Consider the following 22,720-nt stretch of genomic DNA (forward strand, 5'->3'; position numbering starts at 1 on the left):
CACCAGCTCCACCCTGAACCCGTTTGACTCAGAGTCAGGACGTGTGAGTGTGTGTGTGTGAGTGTGTGTGAGTCCATACGTGGGATCGAAAACACTTCATGTAAGACAAAGGATTTCCTGCAGACAGGAGGCAGACTCCCTCACCTGTAACACTCACATCCATCACTACAGTGAGCCTGGGAGTTAGTCATCGTGTGGTTTGTGACGCAACATGGAAGGAATCTCAAACGCTTGTTACGTCTAAATGACTGCGTGGGTCTTTCTTCATCCAGTGAAGATTTAAAACGAATAAGCTGCTGCAGACAGTGGCGGCTCTGGGGAGGGGCCAACAGGGGCCAGTGCCCCTGTAAAACTGAACCTGGACCCCCCTGTGGCCCGCCCTCCACACCAAAATAATATTATACAATAAAAAAACCTTCGGTATCGCGCCAATGTTACAGGCGGAACACATGCATGTGGCACTTGGTTCCAGTCCCTTAGAGCGCAAAGGTACGCATGTTGAGTGTAAACAGCCAAACAGCTGCTGTCAGTCTGCATGTTGATCTAGTACACAGTAGTATATATGTCTAGTATATGGGGATGCACTGATGTTTTGCCAGTTTGTTCTCAGCCGGTCCTCGCCCTTCTCAGTCTCTTTTGTCAGGGTTGAATGTGTCCCTCTGACAACACCCTTGGCCCCAGCCTGGCCCCCCCAGTAAAATTGGTCTAGAACCGCCACTGGCTGCAGACCTTCATAACACTCTGCATATTTATCAGGTGATGGTTGATTTATCAAGGTGTAATATGGACCAACAAAATGCATATGTCAAATTTTCTTAATAAAGAAATGTGACATTTGAATTTTAAAAAGATCCAAGCTTTAGAATTAGCTTACAATGATTTAAAATATCACCTAAATATAATCATCTTATTATTCATAAAAATTCCCCAAATGAAATACTTCCACTAAATGTCTTCAAATTATAAAATTTACAAAACATTTCTTTATAAAGCAGAGTTGTATAAGTTTGTAAATACATCATGAATTATTCAAAAGAAAATACATCTTTCTATTTGATGAGTTCCTCCGTTCAGTCGTTTTTCAAGCAGCAGTGTCACAAGATTTCTGGACTCATGGCTGGACAAGAAAGGCAATGTGCACTTGACATCTTGGCACTGGGAATTTGTCACATTTCATATATTTCAAAGATTAATGAATCGATTGTTTGAGAGAATGATTTGCAGATTCATTGACGTTAAAAGCAACAAACATGAGGAAGCAATGAGCAGTATTCCAGTTGGGTGCTATAATTGTTTTCAATAATATTAATGACGTTTCTGTAAAGGAGATTACGCAATCTCTTATGTGTACATTTGTACTTCAACATATGTGAATCTATTATAATTATAAATAGTTGTAAGAAAACAGCGTCTGTTACCAGCGTCAGAACTGTATGTGCTCACAGGAGGAAGGAAAAGGAAGTAGTAAAGTTTTGAATAGTCAATATAACAGCTACTGGACAGTAATCATCACAGACAATAAAAACCACAGCTCATATCTCAAGCTGAAGTCATAAGAGGTAAACAATCAGTCAAATTCAGGGGTGAATGTCTGTCTTTAATTTCTGACACGGGGTCAAAGAGCCTGTGAATTACTGCAGACGTGACGACGTGTTTATGTCTTGGTGGGTGAATGTATTGACATCCGGCCTGCAGCAGACATTCAAAGGTGTGAATCACAAGGAAACATAAATGGAGCTATTTCAGGATCCTTCTGTTTATAGCTGCCAAGTGAGCAGCTGCTGCCAGAGATCCGGTCTGACTGTTGATTGTATTTTTAATACTGGACGGACGGACAAGACGCTGAGGACAAAGCAGTGGAGCAGCGAGGCAGTCTTTGGTTACATGTGTTTTATTTTTCACAGTACACACAAGATTTAACGGCCACACATGAGTGACACACAATAGAGAATATTTACACCAGTGTCGTATTTTTACATTAAACTGCACAACAAATATTTATAGAAATCACAAACTTAAACAAAGCATGCAAAGACCAACAACACTAAGTATGACATGAATGTGGACTCTGAATATTTACAGGGTGTGTTGAAGTGTGTTGAGAATATGTACATGTCCGTTTAAGATCCTTTGAGGTGATCGGTCATCTCTGCAGCCTCCTGATGTTTCTGAGACACTGCATCTCATCTCACCTGGAAGACAAAACATTGATCGTTATAATTTAAAATGAAGACGGCATTAAGGTGGTCACATTCATCTGTTAACTGGGATCAATGTTGATTCAGTTTCAGAAGGAATTTTATAAGCAAAGAAATATGAAACACACAGACAAACATTGTATAAAGTTTATTTTCGTTAGCCGTGCTAGCTTCTTGGCTTCAGGGAAACAAAGTCAGTCTGTTGCTCCAATAGTTTTCTCCCGCCTTAAATGTCTCACAACTTCTGAGCACACATATTCATGGTCCTCTGAGGATGAACCTTACAAATATCCTGACAATCTTGTAGCTCTGCAGTTCAGTTTTTCAGTAAAGTTGTGGTTGTGGGTGAAACATTTTTGTAACCAAACATTCATGTTCCCCCCTGGATGAACTTTAACAAGTCTGGTTACACCTTTACGTTTCATCGTGAATATATTCAGGTCATTTTGTCATCAACTTTGACTTCCTTTGTTGATGACCAAAAGATTAAAAAGCTGCCGATTCTTTAATAATTATCAGATGTATTTATCAGATTGACGTCAGTCTTTCCCACGCTATTTTAAAGCTCCTGTGAGAAACTTTGTTTGCACTGATTTTGGCGCCCCCTGTGGACAAAGCAGTACCTCTTATTCCCTTTATTATTTCACTTTTCTCATTAAAGACACCTCATCCTGGAGACTTATATCAGTCATTCTTGGTAAATGGTAAATGGACTTGTACTTATATAGCGCTTTTCTAGTCTTTCTAACCACTTAAAGCGCTTTTACACTACTCGTCATGTTCACCCATTCATACCCATTCACTCACTGATGGTAGAGGGTGCTACAGTAAGGGACCATCAGTGTTAGCTAATCTCATTTGTTCACATTCACACACCTCTGAACAACAGAGGGAGCAATTCGGGGTTCAGTGTCTTGCTCAAAGACACTTTGGCATGTGACTGCCGGAGCTGGGATCGAACCGCCAACCTTCCGATTGATAGACGACCGACTCCACCCACTGAGCCACAGCCGCCCATTCTTAGCACTCTTGGTGAATCTATGCCATGGAAATGTAAGAATGGTTGTTTTTGCAAGTTATTATTAATCTCCTTATCTGACACGGACCCTGCAGCAGCATTTATAGACATTAAAATAACAACAAGGAAGTAATTTAACTCCTTATAAATAGTTTGATTTGCTTTAAGGGGTCAAAAGGAGGCGACAGTATAAATTCCAGCCTGTTCCATTAGCAGCCAAAAACTCCTCACAGGAGCTTTAACTGTCCCTCCCAACACATCAGTGTCTGTAGACTCACAGATATGAGACAAGCAGTTTTAGATAGAGATGCACCATATTAGATTTTTGATACTGATACCTATATTTATACATTTAGATAAATATACCTTTTTTATTTCATTGTGACAAACAAAGTCTCTCCTGTTCAAGAATTAAACTCTTACTGTTATTGTGAGTCTATTTGATTTAGAGATAAATATAAAACAAGACAAACAACATTTGATTCTACCAGATATGCCAATTATAAGGCCATTGTTTGTTTGTTTATTCAAAAATGTTATGTTATTTTTAAAAGAAGAAATAAAAAAGAACCTGTTGTTGGTGGGTGAACTGTCATCATTCATATCTGGAGATCATTTTTTAAAGCTTATTTCTGCTGATGTTATTTTGCATTCACAGTTTTAGACAAAGAACTTTCTGTGTCTCTTTTTTTATTACTATTCTTAATACTTACTTTGCAGATGAAGCTAAAACGCTCACTAACACATCAGCTCTTATAATCTAGAATGTTACCCAGTATGAAATTTACCGTTGGGGTTTTGCTGATGCTTGGAGCTCCCACAGAGGGCCACGTCGGTCCGTTCTGCTTTGGTGCCGCCTGAAGTCCGGCAGGTTTCAGAACAGTGGGCTGGAAAACAAGCCAGATTATTTAATATCATTCAAAGTCAAACACAGATTCCACAGTTTCTGCATTCTTCTGGGTGTTGTCTTTTTGTCTGACAGAGTGCTGTAACAGCTCCGAGCTTATTTGTGAACATTTTTTTCTGTTTGTGAACTCGTGACCCTTTGTAAAAGGTTTTCCGTTGTTATCTCTCCTGCCCATCCTTCCTGCTCCTGCTGCTGCTGCCCTCAGATTCTTTTCTGCTGAGCACAAATGCACCTCCGTACCTCTATACTGCTGAAAATGCAGCAAATCTTACTTAACAGCACAGAGGTGGAGGGTGCTTATAGAGACACGAAAACAAGACAGTAAACCTGGAGGTCTTCAGAGAACGGACCTGAGGGTTCTTTTCTTAACTTTTCAAATCCCCTGACTCGCTCAGACAGCCTTTTATTATTTCCTTTCATACGTCTGTGCGGAGCAAAAGGTTGGACTTCAGGTTTTCTTTTACCTTAAAGTTGGACGGAGCGTTTGGGAGCATTCTCTGGAGGGTCTGAAGTTCTTTTACTCTCAGGGCCAGAGCTTCCTCCTGCAGTCTCTTCTGTTCTCTCAGATTGTTCTTCTCAACCAATAACTTCTCCATCTGAATGAAACAGAAACAAAACATCATTTACAGCCTAACCTCTCGTATCCTGCAGTCTGATTCAGGATCTTATTAAAGCCACACTCACATACATCTATGCACAGTTATAAATTACCGTGTCATCATGAGTCTTTTGCTTCTGCAGTAGCTGTTTGGACGTCTCGACTTCTATCTCACTGCGTCTGCGTTCACACATCTGCAGGTCAGAGGTCAAGTGAGAGGTTTTTACCTCCAGACGACTGGACAGGGCCTGGATATCTGCCACCTGGAAGAAGAGAATCATGTTTTATCACAACTCATAGACCCATCAGAGTTACTGTGGAGGAACTTTAACGTGCCGCTGTGGTTGTGTCACACAGGACTGTAACAAACATGTTTCCAGATGCTGTCTTTATATAACCACGCTTGTTTTTCTCCACTATGCGTCTCATTCTATCAATCAGTGAGTGTTTGTTAATGTACAGCTTCCTCAGTGTCACAATGGTGAACCAGCTGAACAGCTGACCCGGGACTTAAATCAGCAGTGAATGTGTCCCAGAGGAAAATGACTCCATAGATTAACGCTGCTCTAAATCAGGCGTTGAGGCTCTGTGAAGCTAATGTCGCTTAATTACGTTTTAAATATGGAGCAGATCATCAATTTGACTGTGCAGTTTGAATACTCTTGTGTAACAGCCACCATTAAGAAAACTGTCCAAGTCTCTGTCTGCAGGGCTGGACTAATGTCTGAGATAAAGAAATTTAATTAAAAGATTCATGAACAATGTAATGTGAAGTCAAATATTTCTGCTGTTTCAAAAAGTTTAACTTGTGAGCACGAGGCAAAGAAAACTTCATGCTTACATTCAGAGGGGACAGAATCTCCTTACACACAACTGAAAATTAGAGATGTGATGTTTTTTCAATTAAACAAAAATTTGATCAGGTTGAAGCGGTTCTGTTTTTGATTTACTTGCATCTCATATATCCTCTCAGCTGTTGCTCTGAGAGCTTTTGAAGGCAACACAAAACACGTTGGTTAAATAAGAAGGTGATTTCTTTCCCTCTGAAAACATCCAACTTATTCAATAAATCTTAAAATAATTTGCTTTTTTCTGAAGAGCTGAAATGTTGGGGGAACAGTGGATGATGTGAGGCTAACATCTGACTTCCGGCAAAGAGTCATGGCAAGGAGTTTAACCTTTGACCCCATGTGACCGCTGTGATGATGTCGATAGCTTCCGTGCATGGAAAGCAGATTTTACCTGCTTTGCCAAACTGGCGCTCCAGGATGAAACATCTTACAAGAAGGTAAAAGAAAAATCTGACTACAGTGATGACTGTGAATGCACCACTTATTGATTTCAACCAGACTGTATAAATAATGGACGTAGTATCCGTGACGTCACCCATCTGTTTCTGAAGCGCTGTTTTGAGGCCAATCGTCAGGGGCAGCCATATTGCTGCTGTCGAGCGATTTTGAGGTAAAGAGGCGGGCTTTGAGCCTCCTAGCCAACAGCTACAGTGTTCCCGTCTGTCAATCAAGTCAGCTGTGCCTCTCATTGGAAGACTTGTAATCTCAATATCTTTGATTTTACTGTGTTATGAAAAAATTCACCCCCCGTACAGTGTGTGCCGATCAAGAAATGAGCTATCCAGACTACACTCGTTTTTTGTACCAGGCTGTAAACATGTTTATTTCTGCTGTAAAGATCGTCTTTTTTGAATTGGTGTGTATGTGGTTACCAGTACTTCCTGAGCCAGACTCAAGAGGTGCCTCAATGAACTGCAGTTTTTAACACTTCCGAATTGGACTCATATTTTTAGACTATAGACTATATCATTTCCAATATGGCTCCCGCCGACGATTGGCTTCAAAACAGCGCTCAGGAACAGATTCGGAGCGTCAATCTACGGATACTACGTCCATTATTTATTCAGTCTATGGTCCCGACCCCCACTTTGGGAACCCCTGCTCTAGCTATGGCTCATGTTTTGGTTGTATAGCGTACTTATAAGTAGAGGGAGTCAAAAAGATAAAAACAATGAGTGCAGCCACTTTCATCTGTCAAAGCAGTAGATAACACTTTGATTGAGTTTGTAAAAGTTGATTATACCGGCATGAAAACAACTGATACAGAACACAGAACACGGGTGGGTCCGTCTCAGCAGTAAAGAAAAGAAGAAAGGACACTTTCTGACCCTCCATGAGTGTGGTGTCCAGATGAAATATTACTCCAAAGAGTGAAGAGGTTCTCTGTGAGGATATGTGTTTTGTTGTTCTGCACAGTGCTGCTGTGTCAGCAGAGCTACACCTTGCTTTCACCCCGAGTTCATCCTAAAAGGTCGCCTGTCTCTTTAAATCCATTAATCACGAATGATACTCGCGGATAGACTTCCTCCCTCGAGAGAACAGTTTCCCGTTCAAATTGTTCTCCGTATTTCATATAGACTCCTTATAGATTTCATCCATATTTCAACAGCTTTGAGGGAAACGTTAAAGAGGGCTGGGAACAAGGGAGTACATGCACTGAAAACAAGAAACATGTGATGAACAATGATGGACTTTGACTGCATTATTTTGAGGGTCTATATCATAAGGATTAAATCTTGTGCACAAGTTTGACCAGGCTTTCCACTGCAGTCGTTTCAGGCATTAGTAATACATTTACTGATGTCTTTTTTGCTTTCATAGGTCATAAAGAGGCATCAGTATTCATCTGAGTATGTTTCATAATCACAATTTTGGCATGTGTCCCAGCAAACAAAATATCATCTGGTTTGGTCCTCTTCTCGTGTTTCAGAGATCTATGAACTGTGAGTAAAGATGTTCTCTTAACTCATCAAATAGTATAATATATATTCCAATCCAAGATGGCGCCGCAGATGGCGAACTCAGTGTGGAGCTCCTTGGTACTCATCTACTACATGTGCACTCTGGCTTAGGCTAATTTAACTTACTTCATGTCTTTAAAAATACTTCTATACCTTTCTTTGTACAGATAGTATTTTTATTTTTATTTAGAATTTTTGGATTTGTGTTTAGGTTTATATGTTTATTGTCCTTACTGTCTTGTTGTTAAGCACCAGTGTTCCAATCACCACGTCAAATTCCTTGTGTGTGTGTGTGAGCTCACTTGGCAATGAAGCTTTCTTGAATCTTGAATATAACTTTATAATAATAATAATAATAATAATACATTTGTTTTATAAAGTGCTTTTCAGGAACTCAAAGGCACTGAACAAAAGTAAAATATAAGATATAACAACAAGGAAAAATGTTAAGTTTTAAATGAGATGCTGCAGCTGATTATTTTCCTGTATCTCTTGATCTTTATAAAGAACGAGATGGAAATGCTGCCATTGTTCTGCAAAACCAAGTCCTACAACTTTACTACTTCAAGTGCAATTTGGTGAAAACACTTGAGTTCTTTTACTTGAATATTTAGATCAGTTTCAATAAGTTTGCATTAGTGGATGCAAGTGTAGAAGTCATGTCACTGCGTTATCTCTCTCTGGTGTGTGAACAAAATTCCTCACCCTGTCATTTAAAGACCTACATCTAATCCAGGATTCATAGAACATGCTGCACGTACCTTGTTGCCCACTTTGTCCAAATACAGCTGGAACTTGTTCTCCACGTCTCTGGACAGGTTGGTGCAGCTGCTTCTGATCTTCTCCATCTGCTCGTTCTGGCTGTCACAGGTGAGGTGAAAGGTCATCTGGTTGGGGAACAGGTTATTGATCCTGTTCAGGAAGTCCCTGGTTACTGACTGGATCCCGTCCAGAGAGTTAGCGAAGTCCTCTTTGCACTTTCTGTTTAAAAACACAAAATCAAAGTTGAATTTGTTTCACTTTGGTGCGTTGAGTCACACTCACAGAGAGAGAAAGAGAACCAGGCGGGTTACCTGGTGTAGGCGGTGAGCTGCTCGTTCAGCATTGTGTTGTCCCGGCGCAGGACGATGACGTCTTGGTGGTAGGTGTCTCGATCTTTCAGGGCGTTGTCTCTATCATTGGCCAGGTACTGAACAGTCTGAGTGAAATTAGCCTGAATGAGATCTATCATGGCTTTCTGCTGCGCGTTGAGGCTCTGCAGAGTCTTCACCTCACCTGAGGAGTTCAGTGACAAAGACTTAGACCTCACATTCAGCATACAGGATGTTTTAAAGGAAACAGTGCTCTTACTCCTGCAAGATGAAACTTCTAATGCAACACACATGTCTTATTTTAACTTCACCATACTTCACATATTTTCATGTTTACATTAATTACAGCCAGGGCAAAGTTTCTGATTCAGTGGATGTTCATCATAAGCATTATTCAAAGAGTATCAAACAGTGTTGGAGAACATACCACTGGAGGTGACCATGATGGGGGGCTGGACGGGAGGGCTCGGGCGTAGGTTAATCATTTTGATTGTTGTTGCACTCATTCTCTCGCAGCTGGCCTGAAATAGAAAGGTTTATTTTACAGGATTGTTAATGATTTACAACTAATGATTTGTGATTTACAATTTGATATATTTGAATCAGAATCAGCTTTATTGGTCAGATATGTGTCCACATACAGATAAACTAACCCCAGTAACTTTGCTCTCTTTGTGCATGATTAAACATGACATATTACACTTATATGTACAAGCCAGTATTTGACATTAAACATTATTATTACCCAGCTGTCTTACTGAACTTCCGCTTGTGTAAGATGCTTGATTCTGATTGGTCGAAACCCCTTGATGACGCTTATTAACGTTCACTAACACGAGCAACACCTGAGGCAAACTGATCACACGTCATGTCAAATCAATCCACAGAAAAGAGTTCCAGCAAGAGGTGACATCAGCCTTGGAACACTAACTGCCGTGGAATCACTGGGACTACTTTTTTAAAACTGTAAACATAAATCATTTTAAATCAATAAAATAATCATTAATCAATGTTTTGTTTTTTTTTGATAACATGTTTGTATTTTAAATTAGTAGCCGGATGATAAGCAGGATCATGTGTGGTTAGCAGGTAGTTCTATTTCCCATAACTGCCTGCTCACCATACATTATCCCTTACACGCAGGGGCGTCGCCAGGTATTCTGGGTCCCCTGAAGAGATATCTCAGTGGACCCCATCACCACAGCCAGCCCTACAAAATATAACATTGCTGCTATAATACTGGTTTATTTGCATTATACAAAAATATATGCTTAAAACTATCCTGGTTAACTGACCCAAATCTAAGCTGCACAATATTGACCTTCAGACTGTCCCCCTCTTTAAACAAGATTATTTGAAGCCAAGTGACTTGTTGCATAACAACAAGGGGGCATTATTTGGTATAATCTAACCTCATGAAGTCAAATAAAACTCTAAAAACCTACAGTTTACTTTCAATCAGATTCAGCCACACCTGATGCTTTGAAAAAAAAAAAAATATATATATATATATATACAATTTTTTTGGGGGGGTTTGTTTGCCTTTAATGACAGACAGCAGAAGAGAGACAGGAAATGTGGGGAGTAGAGAGAGGGGGAAGACATGCAGTGAATGGTCAACCAGCAGGGAGTCGAACCAGTGACCCCTGCGACGAGGACTTTAGCCTCTATTCGTGGGGCGCTTAGACCGCTAGGCCACCAGCGCCCCCAGATGCTATGAAAATATGACAATTCCCCACTTTAGGCATGAGACCCGCATCTCACGGAGCTGGAAAGAAATTCCAGAAAGGAATTCTGAATGTTTGTTTATTTATTCAGACAATTTTAGTTATCTTAATGCAGTTATAACAAAATAAAAGAAAAGCCTAGTATAAAACACATTTTATTTCAGGCCCATTAAGGGCCCCCCTCCCCACTTGGGCCCTAGGTAGTCAGTCCCACTTTCCCCCCCATTACGACGCCCCTGCTTACATGCAATTACATAACAGATGGGTTCAATCATATGGGATAGATGGTATTATTTCTTGTCTTGTGTTTGTGCTCATTTACTGTTAACTAAATGTATCTACAGGTCCACATTTAATTTGATTTGGCCAGTGTTAAGTTGTGAAAGCTGATTCGATTCTGAGTTTGAAAATTATTTAGCTTATGTGGAGATTTTTTTTATTTTAAGTCGGCCCATAAGTTGGAAAAATAAGTGTTTAAATCACAAGATTAAAACAGTCATCCGTTTCAGCCTCACATAAAAATAGCCCTTATAATAAATCAGTAACATATTTTGGTGCAATAGCAAGAGAAGTATATTTTAATGATACTTTCAGACTTCCACTTTAGTGCAGGATTTTTTTCATACAGGAAAATTCTAACGACTGGGTGTTGGTGATTGAACTCATGCTGAGGATCTTAATTCTTCCCGTGTCCAATAGGAAAACCAGAACAATGTGAAAGGAAATAATCATCATAAAATAATCATGTACACCGTAAACGAACTTTGTGTAGTGAGGATCATTTTAAAGGCAGGTTAGACCCATTAAACAGCTCCACAGCTCATCTTATCAGACTCATCAGGGCTTGTACTCACTACTTTGTCCTTCAGCGTGCGCTCTGTGTTGTTGTAGTCAATCTTCAGCTTGGTCAGCTCTGCCTCCAGAGCGGTTTTCTCTGTCGTGCAGGCTGTCAGCTGAGCTGTCAGCTGAGCTCCCAGATCGGCTTTCTCCTTCCTCAGCTGCATGTTGTCCTCAGTCAGCTTGTTTAAGTTCAGATCCAGCTCCTTAAAGACAAAAAGACACATCTCTCAGCATCACCGTCTGTGAACATGAGGACTTCATGCTTCAGGTATAAGGATGATTGAATTATTCCAGATCTTATTTAGGAATCACAACAGGCAGCTGAAGATGAATGCTGTTCAACTTTCTTTAAACCTTATTAAGACTCTTTGATGCACCTTCAATTAAAATGTGTCTAACTACTAAAAGTTCAAAATCAGAGCAAATAAAAGGAGGTTATTTGGTAGAAGTGACTGACCTTGACCCTCCTCTCCTCTGCTGTCTTCTCTGGCTGTCCGTAGATGAGGAAGAGCACCAGGCTGACGATGATGAGGGACTGGATGAGGGAGGAGAAGAAGAAGATGATCCTCAGGTAGTAGCCGCAGCTCTTCCCTCTGGGCTTGTGCAGCGACTCCCTCGCCTCCAGGCCGAACTTGGCCCGGGAGTAGCTGGAGCTGTACATGGCTGTTGGAGGTGAAATGGTGGCGGTTGGTTTTGAAGGATCTAAGCAGAAATTGATTTCACTGTTAAAAATCCACCAGGTTCTCCCCTCTCTAGAGTGATCTCTTCTCTGTGTGTGGATCAGGTGCTGCAGCCTCGGGGTGAATGCTCTCAGGCAGAAGGTGGAGGAAAAGCAGCGCCGAGATGTTTGTTTCACACACTGACAGGCAGCAATGGCACGTATGGATGGATGTAAACAATGACCCCTAGGTGTGTGGAGGGGCCATGTTTATAAATGCTGCTGGAGGCACACTTCCACTCCATCCTGGCCCTGCCCTCACCCCCCTCCTCCCCTCTCCTCCCTCCACGACCTCTGTCACAGTTAAAGCCACCAGCTGCACCAGCCGGCAGAACTTTTCTCCTTTGGGACAGAGATTAGGAAGATTAACGTTTAAAGTTTAACTGCAGGCACACTGCTCTGAATGATAATTTAATCTGACATGTTGTTCTTAAAGCTACACGCATCACTTCAATAACAAGTTAACCGATTATGCAAATATTTTCACACTAAAAGTTTAACTAACAAGCAAATTACATCTCATATTTACTGAAGAGTTCATTTCTGATTGACATAGACATTAGTAGAGATCGGTGGATTGAACCAGTATTACTAACACTTAGTCTAGACTCATGAATACAACTACTGCAGGATTTTTGTGTTTGGCATTTTGGCTGAAATTCAATTAAAACCTTTATTTATTCTCAAAAGATGTCTCTCATTTCCAATGTCCCTGAGATCACAACGAACACACACAATCATTCACAAAACTATAGATTAATAAAAACAGATAGACACAGTGGTCAGACATTAAAGTCTTAAACTCTGCAAAAGAGGGGATAGATCAATAAATCAATCAAGCTTTATTTATAGAGCACCTTTCGTACAAATAAAATGCAACCCAAAGTGCTTTACAGCGACTGAAAACAAGAAAGAAGCAGAAATAAAATAAAGGCAAGACATATTAAAGGTGACATATCATGCAAAATTGACTTTTTAATAGTTCTCAACCTGAAATATGTTTCCCTGGCATGTCTACAAACCCCCCAGAGAATGAAAAAAATCCATTCTGCCCCTGTTCTGATTTCTCCACCTTTCTGTAAATGTGTGTGAAACGAGCCGTTTCAGACTTCCGTGTTTTTGTTACGTAACAACAATATCCGGTCTGTCACGGAGTAAGAGCTCGGAGCTTGTTCAGCCCATAGACTGTATAAGATAATACTGAATCCCCCCTCCGTTTTTCATTACCTGCACACATGTGTGCTAACAAGGAGCTTAAGAGGGAGGCATGCTAGTTGTAGGCTGTCTTAATAAACACAAAGGTCGGTTTTACTCCCCACGTCTGCAGATTTGAAGATCTAGTGGATGATTTTTATTTATCATGGATAAGTGCTAGCGCTAGTTAGCATAGCCACATAGCTACATGTTCGTAGCTGTGTACCAAGACACACGTCTACATACTGACAAATAAAACAACAAGAAACACTAAATCTGTGACCAATCGTTCAGAAAGGTCCTGCTGCAGGCGCCTCTCCGTCAGGATCAGATTCTGGATCAGATTCAGAGGGTTGAAGTAACGTGATCTGTGAGCAGCCGTGTATATTCAGCCAACATGTAAACATTAGATCAACGTGCTGGACAGCCAAGGCACATCCACTTCCTGAGGGGGCGTGGTCAGAGAGAAAACAGAGTGTTCTGAGGAGGACTGAAGAAGAGGGTTTTTCAGGCAGACCAAAATGTGATTTCAAAGTGTTTTTTTGAGCATAAACTTTAAAGACATGTTTTGGGGACCTCTTAGACCAATATATATTGATGAAAAAAGCGTGATATGTCACCTTTGAAAAACAAAAATTGGTTTTAAAATAGAGACTTATGCACACCAACATCACTAAAAGATGTGTAATTAAAATAAGTGAAAGCGCCAAATTAATATTAATAATATAGTTAAAATAAATACATTTAAAAAGGGTAAGGATAAGATATCATCTTTAAAGTCTGTTGAAACTCTAAAGATGGCGGTTGGTTTGGTATCTCCTGGAATAGTTCTGTACTGTAACATGCATGTCAGTTTATGATGGATTCACATGTTTAGCAGTCTGTACGGATGCTGACGTTTGAAGAAACCTACAAGGAGTCAGGCTTATGTAACAGCTGAGTGCAGACTCAGGCTCACAGGAAAACTCCACTTGATGTATTTTAAAGTTGATATTACTTTAAGATTATAGAGCCTCTTACATTAAGTATCAGTGTTAGAGGGTTTGGCACAATCTGAGACATTTTTTCAGCCTTGATTATAAAATATTGACTATAAAGTTCAGAGCAGCTGTTTGCTTCTGAAAAAGTGAGTCAGTCCAGCTGAGTCTTTGTAGTAACCACATTGTTTTTTGGATGGTGTGTAGAGCAGTTTATTTATTTAGAGATCCTCTCACACTCTGTACACACCTGTCTGTCACACACACATTTATGATTATAAATGCACTTGCTTCTATAGTTGTTGTGATGGGAGTTGTAATCCAAGGTGGACTTACTTGCAGATAGACTTTTTGGGGGGTTTAGTTTGAACATTTAGGGCACTGGATACCTCACTGGGATTAGTTTAATTAAAAAAGCATGTGCAGAGTTCTTTGTGCGACCTCTCTGTGTCTTTTTGATAGTCTTGGTATCCAAGATTTTGATGTACAGCTTTTGTTTAGTCGGGAATCTGTTGTAATCTCAGTATACGCTCTTTAAAAATGAACACAATGGAGTCTCTTGGTTTTGGCAGGATGGCGGGTGGGTCTCCTTTTTTTCCCTCTCAGTTAATGTCAATTTAAAGAGATCTGTTGCTCCAGCTGTGTGATTTGTGACTGTATTGATAAGATGAAAAGCAAACATTTATATTTTTTACGTTACTCTTTTTCCTTGAGCCTCTTTGCAAACAAAGATGATTTGTTTACCTCTGTTTGCAGGACTTTCTCTTGCTACTGATCCCCAATATTCGTCGTAAATGAGAGAATCTGCACTTGAGGCTCAGACTTTGTTGTTAGAATATGTAGTTCTTAGGGAGCTTGTCATGTTAGGTGTTTCCAAAGCTGTGGATGCGATGACCTTTGGGACTTATTCTCAAACACTGAAAACTGAACTCTGAGAATCTTATAGAGCTTTTCATGTTATTGCTAGAAAAATCTTTTTCCAGACAAATCAGATTCTAAAATAAAAGTTGGATGAATGTGGTTACAAAGCCACCGTCACGCAGCTGAAGTTGGATGTCGTAATGAACAAGTGCTCAGAAGTGTTCAGTGTTTTTCCATCTCTTCTGTCAGCACGTGATCGAGGAAAGATCACCAGTTAGTGCCACTTTTAAAAATAGCTGTCACAGATTGTCACAGAATCATATTCCCCCGGCATCTGATGAACAATGTGAACCATGTGAGGAGTAAACGCACAAAATACTGACTAAAAACCAAAAAAAATAATTCCACCACATCCTGTTCCAAGCAAGCACGGAAAGGAGTCATGGCAGTGGAGGAGTGAAAGAATGAAAACAATAGGGAGCTGTCATTCTTCAGGGATGAGGGAATAACAAAGTCTCCCTGCAGTACAGACACACGGCCCCCCCCCAGCACTCACGTTGTTATCTGTGGTGATGACGTGAGGAACAGTCGGCTCTTTAGGGGGAAGTGTGCGAAAGGGGAAAGGTCCTCAGAGCCTGGGGTTTTCCTGCCACCCCCCCGTCCTATTGTCTCATGACAACCTGTCCTCGCAGGAAAAAAACCTAATTTATGAAGGTATGCTGGAGTGACAGAAAGTGAGAGACTATCAGGAGGCCTGACAGACGTCGGATAAACCTCTGAACAAAACAGGAAAACAACCGGTCGAAGATGGAGATAAAAACACCTCTTAAGATAACTGAGCGGACACTTCAGAGTGAGAGGGAAACATATCTTTAAGACTGGAGGAATATAAGAGGACACAGATAAGAGTTTCACCAGCAGCTGAGATAACAGCTTCATAATGTATCACAGGCAATCAATCAATCTTTATTTATAAAGCACCAATTCTCACAAATGTTATCTGAAGACTCTTTCCCAACAGAGCAGGTCTAGACCGTACTCTATGTTCTATTATTAACAAAGACCCAACATCAAGACAGGATCAGATCCAGTCCCATCTTACAGACAGGACTCAGTCTGATCTCATCTTAATCCACCATGAGCAGAGCACTTTGCAGCATTTAGCAAGTTACAGTGGCAAGGACAAACTTCCTTTAACAGGCAGAAACCTCCAGCAGGACCAGACTCATGTTAGACACACATCTGCTGAGACCGTGTTGGAGAGAGGGATAGAGGGAGAAGAAGAGAGAGGGGTGGATAGTTGTAGTTGTAGCAGCTAGAGTCTGGCACGTCCACAGCAGCAGAGATCCAGAGGAACCTACGAGACAAGGGAGCTCAGGGACTCCAGAAAGGTCTATGGTTAGTGACTTTAATGGGACAAAGAGAGGGAAAGATAGGATCCCAGTGTGGCAGTCTAAGCCTGATCCAGCTCTAACTATAAGCTTTATCAAAATGGAAAGTTTGAAGCCTACTCGTAAAAGTAGAGAGGGTGTCTGCCTCCTGGACCCTGACTGGTAGATGATTCCAAAGGAGAGGTGCCTGGTAACTGAAGGTTCGACCTCCCATACGAGGAAATTTAGATTTTTAAGTGACTTGATCATGATAAAGAATAGAGCCCCTACCCTCTATGGACTCATGGAGCTTTCAGTCAGAGCCTTTAAACTCGGTCTCCTACAGAGAGCGTCTGCTGCCCTCTGCTGACCGAAACACAGAAAGCACACGTGACAGAATCAGATTAAACAAACTCTTTTTAATGTCCATAAACAGCTTCAACGATCTCATCTGTACAGTGTGTTTCAAGTGCAGCTACACTCGCAGCTTCAGGGGCGTTTTTTTTACACTATCAGTCCTTTCTCATTATCAAAGAGGAGCCCCCTTTACATTCCTGAACATTCTTCTGTTGTCTGTGTAATATACAAAAAATAACAAGCCCATCATAAAATAAAAATCACATTAAAACAGGCAACAGAAGGTGGAAATGATCAACTAAAACAAAAGGCAGTGTTACAGACGTGGTGACCTCTGTGATTCAGTTCATTGTGATAAAGTTTCTAGCTAAGACAAGGCCAGCTATGAGTACTGTAACTTGTTTGCAGGGGTGTAAACCTTTAATATGTACAGACAGGTCAGTGTGGTCTCGGCTTTAACCGTTGCTTTTCCTCATTTCTGTCTTTCATTACTTCTCCTTCTACCTCTGTCCTCCTCCTGAACTCTGAAACTCGCTTCATAACTTCACCTCCAGGAAGCTTACAGCACTTTGACAGCTAACAATCAGATCCTTTTATGACTTCCTCTGCTTAAAAAAGCTGATGACTCAATGATTTGTTCAATGAAACACAATGGATGAGTTATCACATGTTGACTCCTCCTGTGTCTTTTTATATCTGCTTGATTTTCCCAAATGGTTTAGTGGCAAGTGGAGAAAACCCTCAGAAATAACGTGTGCATGGAAAAATCTACAGTGTGTGAGTTTCTCTGGGCGTTATGAGTGTGTGCGGTTTCAGACGGTTGCCTCAATGTCCTGGGGGTCGTCCCCCTCCAGCAGGCTGTACGACGCGTGGCTCTGAAAAGGTCTCTGCAGAGGATGAGCCAGGAGTTTGGCCATGCAGTTGTGCAGCTCGATGGCAGGTCCGCAGAGGGAAACCTCAAAGCGGTAACACATGCCCTTTGAGTCCAGGTTGCAGAACGAGGCGTAGTTGTCCTGGAGAGAGAAAACCAGGTATGTGAGAAGCAGCATGTGGGGTAATACGCTGATGATAACACGGTGTAACAGCAACCCTGCACATTCATCAGGTGAAGCAGAGTGTTCTATTATTAACAAAGACTCAACATCAAGACAGGATCAGATCCAGTCCCATCTTACAGACAAGACTCAGTCTGATCTCATCTTAATCCACCATGAGCAAAAACCTCGAGCAGAACCAGACTCATGTTAGACACACATCTGCTGAGACCGTGTTGGAGAGAGGGATAGAGGGAGTTAACACACTACCAGTTAAGAGAAATATTCTGCAGGCTCTACAGAGAGGAGAGACACTGTGAAACCTTCACATTGTGCACTTCATTACTCATTCTATTGATGTGGAATCAGTACATTTAGTGTGACTGAATTAAACTGCTGTTGGGGCATTAGTTTAGCTCAGCTGATAGAGCAGGCTCCTCATATAGAGGCAACAAGCCTTGATGCTTTGGCCACTGGTGGGACCTCGGTGTGTTGGGGGTTTCCTCAATCACATACTGGTGACAATCTATAACAAAACACTCAGCTCTGTGTTTCTCTGTCGATGAGAGGGATTACAAAATGTAGTGAGAGAAATAACTGTCATGATATTGGATGTGTTGCTACATTTGAAAAGCAAAAGAACTTAACAAAAACTCTGCAGTAGACAATTTGGTAATTTTTTGCTATTTCTCAGTTCAGTCACTCACCCTCCAGTTGGTGTCGTCCCCCTGCTCCTCCGCCCCGTTGTGCAGGTAAACCACATCGAAGAAGAAATACGGAGACTGCAGTATTTTCTGTGGAGGAACGTGAAAGACTTCAATGTAAAGTTCCTGCACTGCCTGAAGGAGACAACAACATATTAATAGAGATGGACAGCTCAGCAGGTTCACACTTACACTAAAAGCCTCTGAAGGGTTGAACTGAAGCTGTCCTGCTTGTCGGCTGTAGATGAGCACCGTCCGCACCACATACGGAGGAGGGATGGTCTGAACGTTATCCATCAGTGGGAGCTCGATCTTCTGACGTCTACATAGACGACAGAAGACATATTAACATTCAGTAAACCTTTAGATGAAACATTTTCTATCACCTTAAATAATAAGAGGGGTTTATACTCAGGCGGTACTTACATCACATTAAGAAGATCCTCCAGATCTACAGAGGGATGTTAAGGCTACAACTTCACAAATTGAATTTTTTTAGAGTCCTGCACACCACATGTTCTGGGCTTGTTCTAAAGTGCACACTTTTTGATGTAAGACCCACAAATAATTAACAAATGACAAATAAATTAAAAGGACTTATTTGGGACATTCTATCTCTATTTCTCACTCTTTTTATAGGGATTTTTTTGTTTCTTGTGTGTATGTCTTGTGTATGTATGTTGTTATAAATACACCACCAGTCAAAAGTGTTGAAACACCTTCTCATTCAAGGGTTTGTATTTATTTTAATTATTGTAAACACTGTAGATAAATACTGAAGACATCAAAACTATGAAAGAACATATATAGAATTATTGAATGAACAACAAAGTGTTAAACAAAGCAGAATATGTTTTATATTTTAGATTCTGTAAAGTAGCCCCCTTTTTCCTTCATGACAGCTTTGCACACTCTTTGTATTCTCTCAGTCTGCTTCATGAAGTGGTCTCCTGGAATGGTTTCTAATGAACATGAGCCTTGTCAAGAGTTCATTTGTAGAATGACTTGCCTTCTTAATGTGTTTGAGACCATCAGTTGTGTTGTTCAGAGGTAGGGTTAGCACACAATGGATAGTCCTATTTGACTACTGTTGTAATCCAGATTATGAACAAAACCAGATTATTTCATAGTTTTGATGTCTTCAGTATTAATCTACAATGTTGAAAATGATTAAGATAAATAAAAACCATTGAATGAGAAGGTGTGCCCAAACTTTTGACTGGTAGTGTTTATAAAAATATTCATAAATTAAAAAAAAGTATTTATTTGTTTTCATTGAAGGATACTGAAGGACTCGCACACGTTGGTCTCGAGGTCGTACAGACAGCTGCACAGCTCCCTGGGGTCAGAGGTGAAGCCTGACAGCTGAGAGACAAACACATACAAACATACATGAGAAGAGATCAAACACTGTATGATGCAGAGACACTTAGCATGATCACTTTACAACATGACATGTAGAGGAGACGTTCTGGACTCACCCACAGAGCGTCATCGTTCACCACCACCAGAGCAAACTCATGCCGTTTGTCAATCTTGTGTTTGGTTCTGACGAACATCTCTATCATCTTCTGACAGATGTTCAGTGCATTAGTTTTAGATCTGAGACAGAGAGAAATATATCAGGTTATTATGACAAATGTGTTACTTATATTGAGGATTTCCTGTGATGTTTACCCGTTAAAAGACTCCAACTTCGATAAAGACATCTCCTCAGAAAGGTCTAAGCAGATGATCTGACAGAAGGAAAACAAACATGAGATGTTAAAGCTTTGTGGTGAAATGAAGAATTATTTCTATATTTGAAAATGTGGATTGTACTCTTGGCATACCACTTTCTCTGGACAGTTGACACGAGGAACTCTGAGCTGATACTCTGCAGGCGGAGGAACTGTTGTTAGAGACGGCTGCTGTGGCGCAGGTTTCGGCCTCTCTTTGGCGACAGCAGCGGTGGACATGGGCACAGTGGCGCTGGCTGCGGCGGCTGCTGTAACTGTTGTAGCTGGAGATACGGTCTGAGCTGCAGCCGCCGAGACGGTCGTGGTGGTGGAACTAGGGGGACTGTCACTAGTGGAAGCTTCGCCCTCCCCTTCTACACGACTCCCCACGGCAGGCTGAGGGATGTTGGGGTTACTGTTTCCTCCAAGGCTGCCCGTGCTGCTGCGGCGGTCCTCTGCACCTTCAGGGTTTGAACGTGTCCGGGGTCGCAGCTCCACCAGACGCTCCTCTCCATCTGCTGGCCCCTGCTCTGGCGTTTCCATGGATTCAGGGATGCTGTAAGAATTGAGATGATGAGTTTGGTCATGTGGAAGGTTAGAGAAATTGTTGACATACACTGCCCATCCAGAAAAAAGTTGTCATCTGGATCTAAATCTAGCTGATGCGGTGAGTAGCTTCTCATTTCATAAACAACCATGTCAGAAGACAAATCCTGTGGTCATGGGAAGGATGTTTATCTGTTTCTGAAGGGTCAGATTATTGGCCTGCATCAAGCAAAGTCAACAACTCAGGAGATTTTCAAGGGAGCATAAATATTGGAAGCAATGGAAGAAGGTCATGAGGTCTGACAAATCCAGATTGACCCGGTTCCAGAGTGATGGGTGCAACAGGGTAAGAGGAAAGGTGGTGAAGTGAAGTGATGCACCCATCATGCCTCGTGCCTACCATACAAGCCTGTGGGGGCGATGTTATGATCTGGGGTTGCTGCAGTTAGTCAGGTCTAGGTTCAGCAGCATTATCAGCATTTCTTCCCTGATGACCCAGGCATATTCCAAGATGCCAGGATTCATCAGGCTCACATTGTGAATGAGAGGTTCAAGGAGCATGACACATCATTTCTACCACAGAGTCCAGACCTCAGCCCCATTGAGAATCTTTGGGATGTGCTGAAGAAGACTTTGTGCAGCGGTCGGACTCTCCCATCATCAATACAAGATCTTGGTGGAAAATGAATGCAACTCTTGATGCAAATAAATATTGTGACATTGCAGAAGCTTATCAAAATGATGCCACTGCCAATGCATACTCAAATCTAAAGACAGTCCAACAAAATATTAGAGTATGTGACTTCTTTTTGGCACGGTCAGTGTATTTTCAGCCATGACTTCCTTCACTTTTAGGGACCATTCAGTCTCCATCAAGTGCAGGAACAAGACATCTGCCTATAAATATTCAAATCTAAATCATTTCAACACAGATAGAACAGAAGGTAAGGGACAGCTGTGTGAATCTCAGAACTATCCCACTTCCACAGTTTGAACACCAGCTTCATCATTACATTTACACTCAGAGAACTACACCTGTGCACAGAAGGTAAACAACACACTGCAGCTCCCTCCTAAAGAACATATCTCTGCAGCATCTTGCTCTCATAAGCAACAAAACATAGATCTTTAATCAAAGAGGGTGAACAGGAAGGTCTTTAATCAATGACTCACACAGAGCCCGTACAGAAAACAATATAAAGGCAGGAAGAGTAAAGTGATGTAGGATGTAGGAGCTGTTAGCATTAGCTTAAATAGAAACTACAAAGAGGACTCATGACGTATGAAATGTTGGAGGAAGAAAATGAAAGTAGACTTACCTACAGTGTTGTTTTCAAAACTTCTGAAGTTAAAATGAAGTTATAATGTTGAAAGTTGCAAAATAAATCCACAACGAACTGACATTTATTATAAACGGACAACTTCCTTACCGGAAACGGTTGATTGCGGAAGTGCTAGAGCATTGTGGGTAATGTAGTTGAATTATGAAGTTGCGTTTTTCTTCAGGTCGCTGTACAATAACTGTACTTACGTTTAATTTTAAAGCAAACATTGCAGGAATTTACAATGTTAAAGCAGAATTTGGGGATTTACATTACTTTATAGTTCACACTTAAAAATAAAATCAAATCAATACAGTAAAATTAATAAAATAAGTGAGAGTGGAAAGAAAAGAAGATAAAACAGATAAATAAATAATTAAATAAGATAAATAAATGTTAAAGCAATTATTAAAATAATAATAATAATGCAGTCCAGGGCATAAAATAAATTACTCCAAATTAAAAGCTAGATTAAAAAGGTATGTTTTAAGTTTACTTTTAAAAACACCCAGAGAGTTTGCTGTTCTGATGTCCAGAGGCAAAGAGTTTCATAGCTTAGGGGCATAAAAAAACAGAACGCTCTCTGGCTGGTGTCTGTGTGAGACACAGGAGGAACTTTTAAACATGCATTGGTACATAAAGGCCTATTTATTCAGTTTTCCTGTGACAGTGATTTTTTTTTGTGGTGTTTTCTCATGATCTTAGTTTATTAATTATTTTATTTTGAG

General features: G+C 40.8%; 2 protein-coding genes across 2 annotated transcripts; both read right to left on the bottom strand.

Annotated features, from left to right (window-relative positions):
• Positions 1 to 1,875: 1,875 nt before the first annotated feature.
• On the bottom strand, positions 1,876 to 12,100 carry plvapb (plasmalemma vesicle associated protein b). The gene is made up of 9 exons (XM_034700069.1): positions 11,649 to 12,100; positions 11,206 to 11,394; positions 9,052 to 9,145; positions 8,607 to 8,808; positions 8,295 to 8,514; positions 4,835 to 4,984; positions 4,588 to 4,719; positions 4,005 to 4,103; positions 1,876 to 2,192 (listed from the first exon to the last, which is right to left on the bottom strand). Exons 1-9 carry the CDS (start codon positions 11,850 to 11,852, stop codon positions 2,184 to 2,186), a joined length of 1,299 nt encoding a protein of 432 aa, XP_034555960.1. The 5' UTR covers positions 11,853 to 12,100; the 3' UTR covers positions 1,876 to 2,183.
• Positions 12,101 to 16,711: 4,611 nt separating this feature from the next.
• On the bottom strand, positions 16,712 to 22,125 carry babam1 (BRISC and BRCA1 A complex member 1). Its single transcript, XM_034673832.1, has 9 exons — positions 21,990 to 22,125; positions 20,239 to 20,680; positions 20,084 to 20,142; positions 19,888 to 20,008; positions 19,693 to 19,771; positions 18,833 to 18,857; positions 18,599 to 18,728; positions 18,410 to 18,496; positions 16,712 to 17,681 (listed from the first exon to the last, which is right to left on the bottom strand). The coding sequence occupies exons 2-9, from the start codon at positions 20,665 to 20,667 to the stop codon at positions 17,481 to 17,483; spliced, it is 1,131 nt and encodes a 376-aa protein (XP_034529723.1). The 5' UTR covers positions 20,668 to 20,680; positions 21,990 to 22,125; the 3' UTR covers positions 16,712 to 17,480.
• Positions 22,126 to 22,720: the final 595 nt, after the last annotated feature.

The sequence above is a fragment of the Notolabrus celidotus genome, chromosome 2 (assembly GCF_009762535.1).
Source record: "Notolabrus celidotus isolate fNotCel1 chromosome 2, fNotCel1.pri, whole genome shotgun sequence".
NCBI lineage: Eukaryota > Metazoa > Chordata > Actinopteri > Labriformes > Labridae > Notolabrus > Notolabrus celidotus.

Bases quoted from the DNA above. Each gene is read 5' to 3' on its own strand.
- plvapb (XM_034700069.1), bottom strand. From the start codon at position 11,852: ATGTACAGCTCCAGCTACTCCCGGGCCAAGTTCGGCCTGGAGGCGAGG. The intron at 8,809-9,051 runs GTATGTTCTCCA...TGAACTCCTCAG, and splicing joins CATCATGGTCACCTCCAGTG to GTGAGGTGAAGACTCTGCAG. The intron at 4,720-4,834 runs GTAATTTATAAC...TGTTTCATTCAG, and splicing joins AAAAGACTCATGATGACACG to ATGGAGAAGTTATTGGTTGA.
- babam1 (XM_034673832.1), bottom strand. From the start codon at position 20,667: ATGGAAACGCCAGAGCAGGGGCCAGCAGATGGAGAGGAGCGTCTGGTG. The intron at 18,858-19,692 runs GTATCCTTCAAT...ATCCCTCTGTAG, and splicing joins CAACGTGTGCGAGTCCTTCA to ATCTGGAGGATCTTCTTAAT. The intron at 17,682-18,409 runs GTGAGTGACTGA...TTCTCTCTCCAG, and splicing joins GGGACGACACCAACTGGAGG to GACAACTACGCCTCGTTCTG.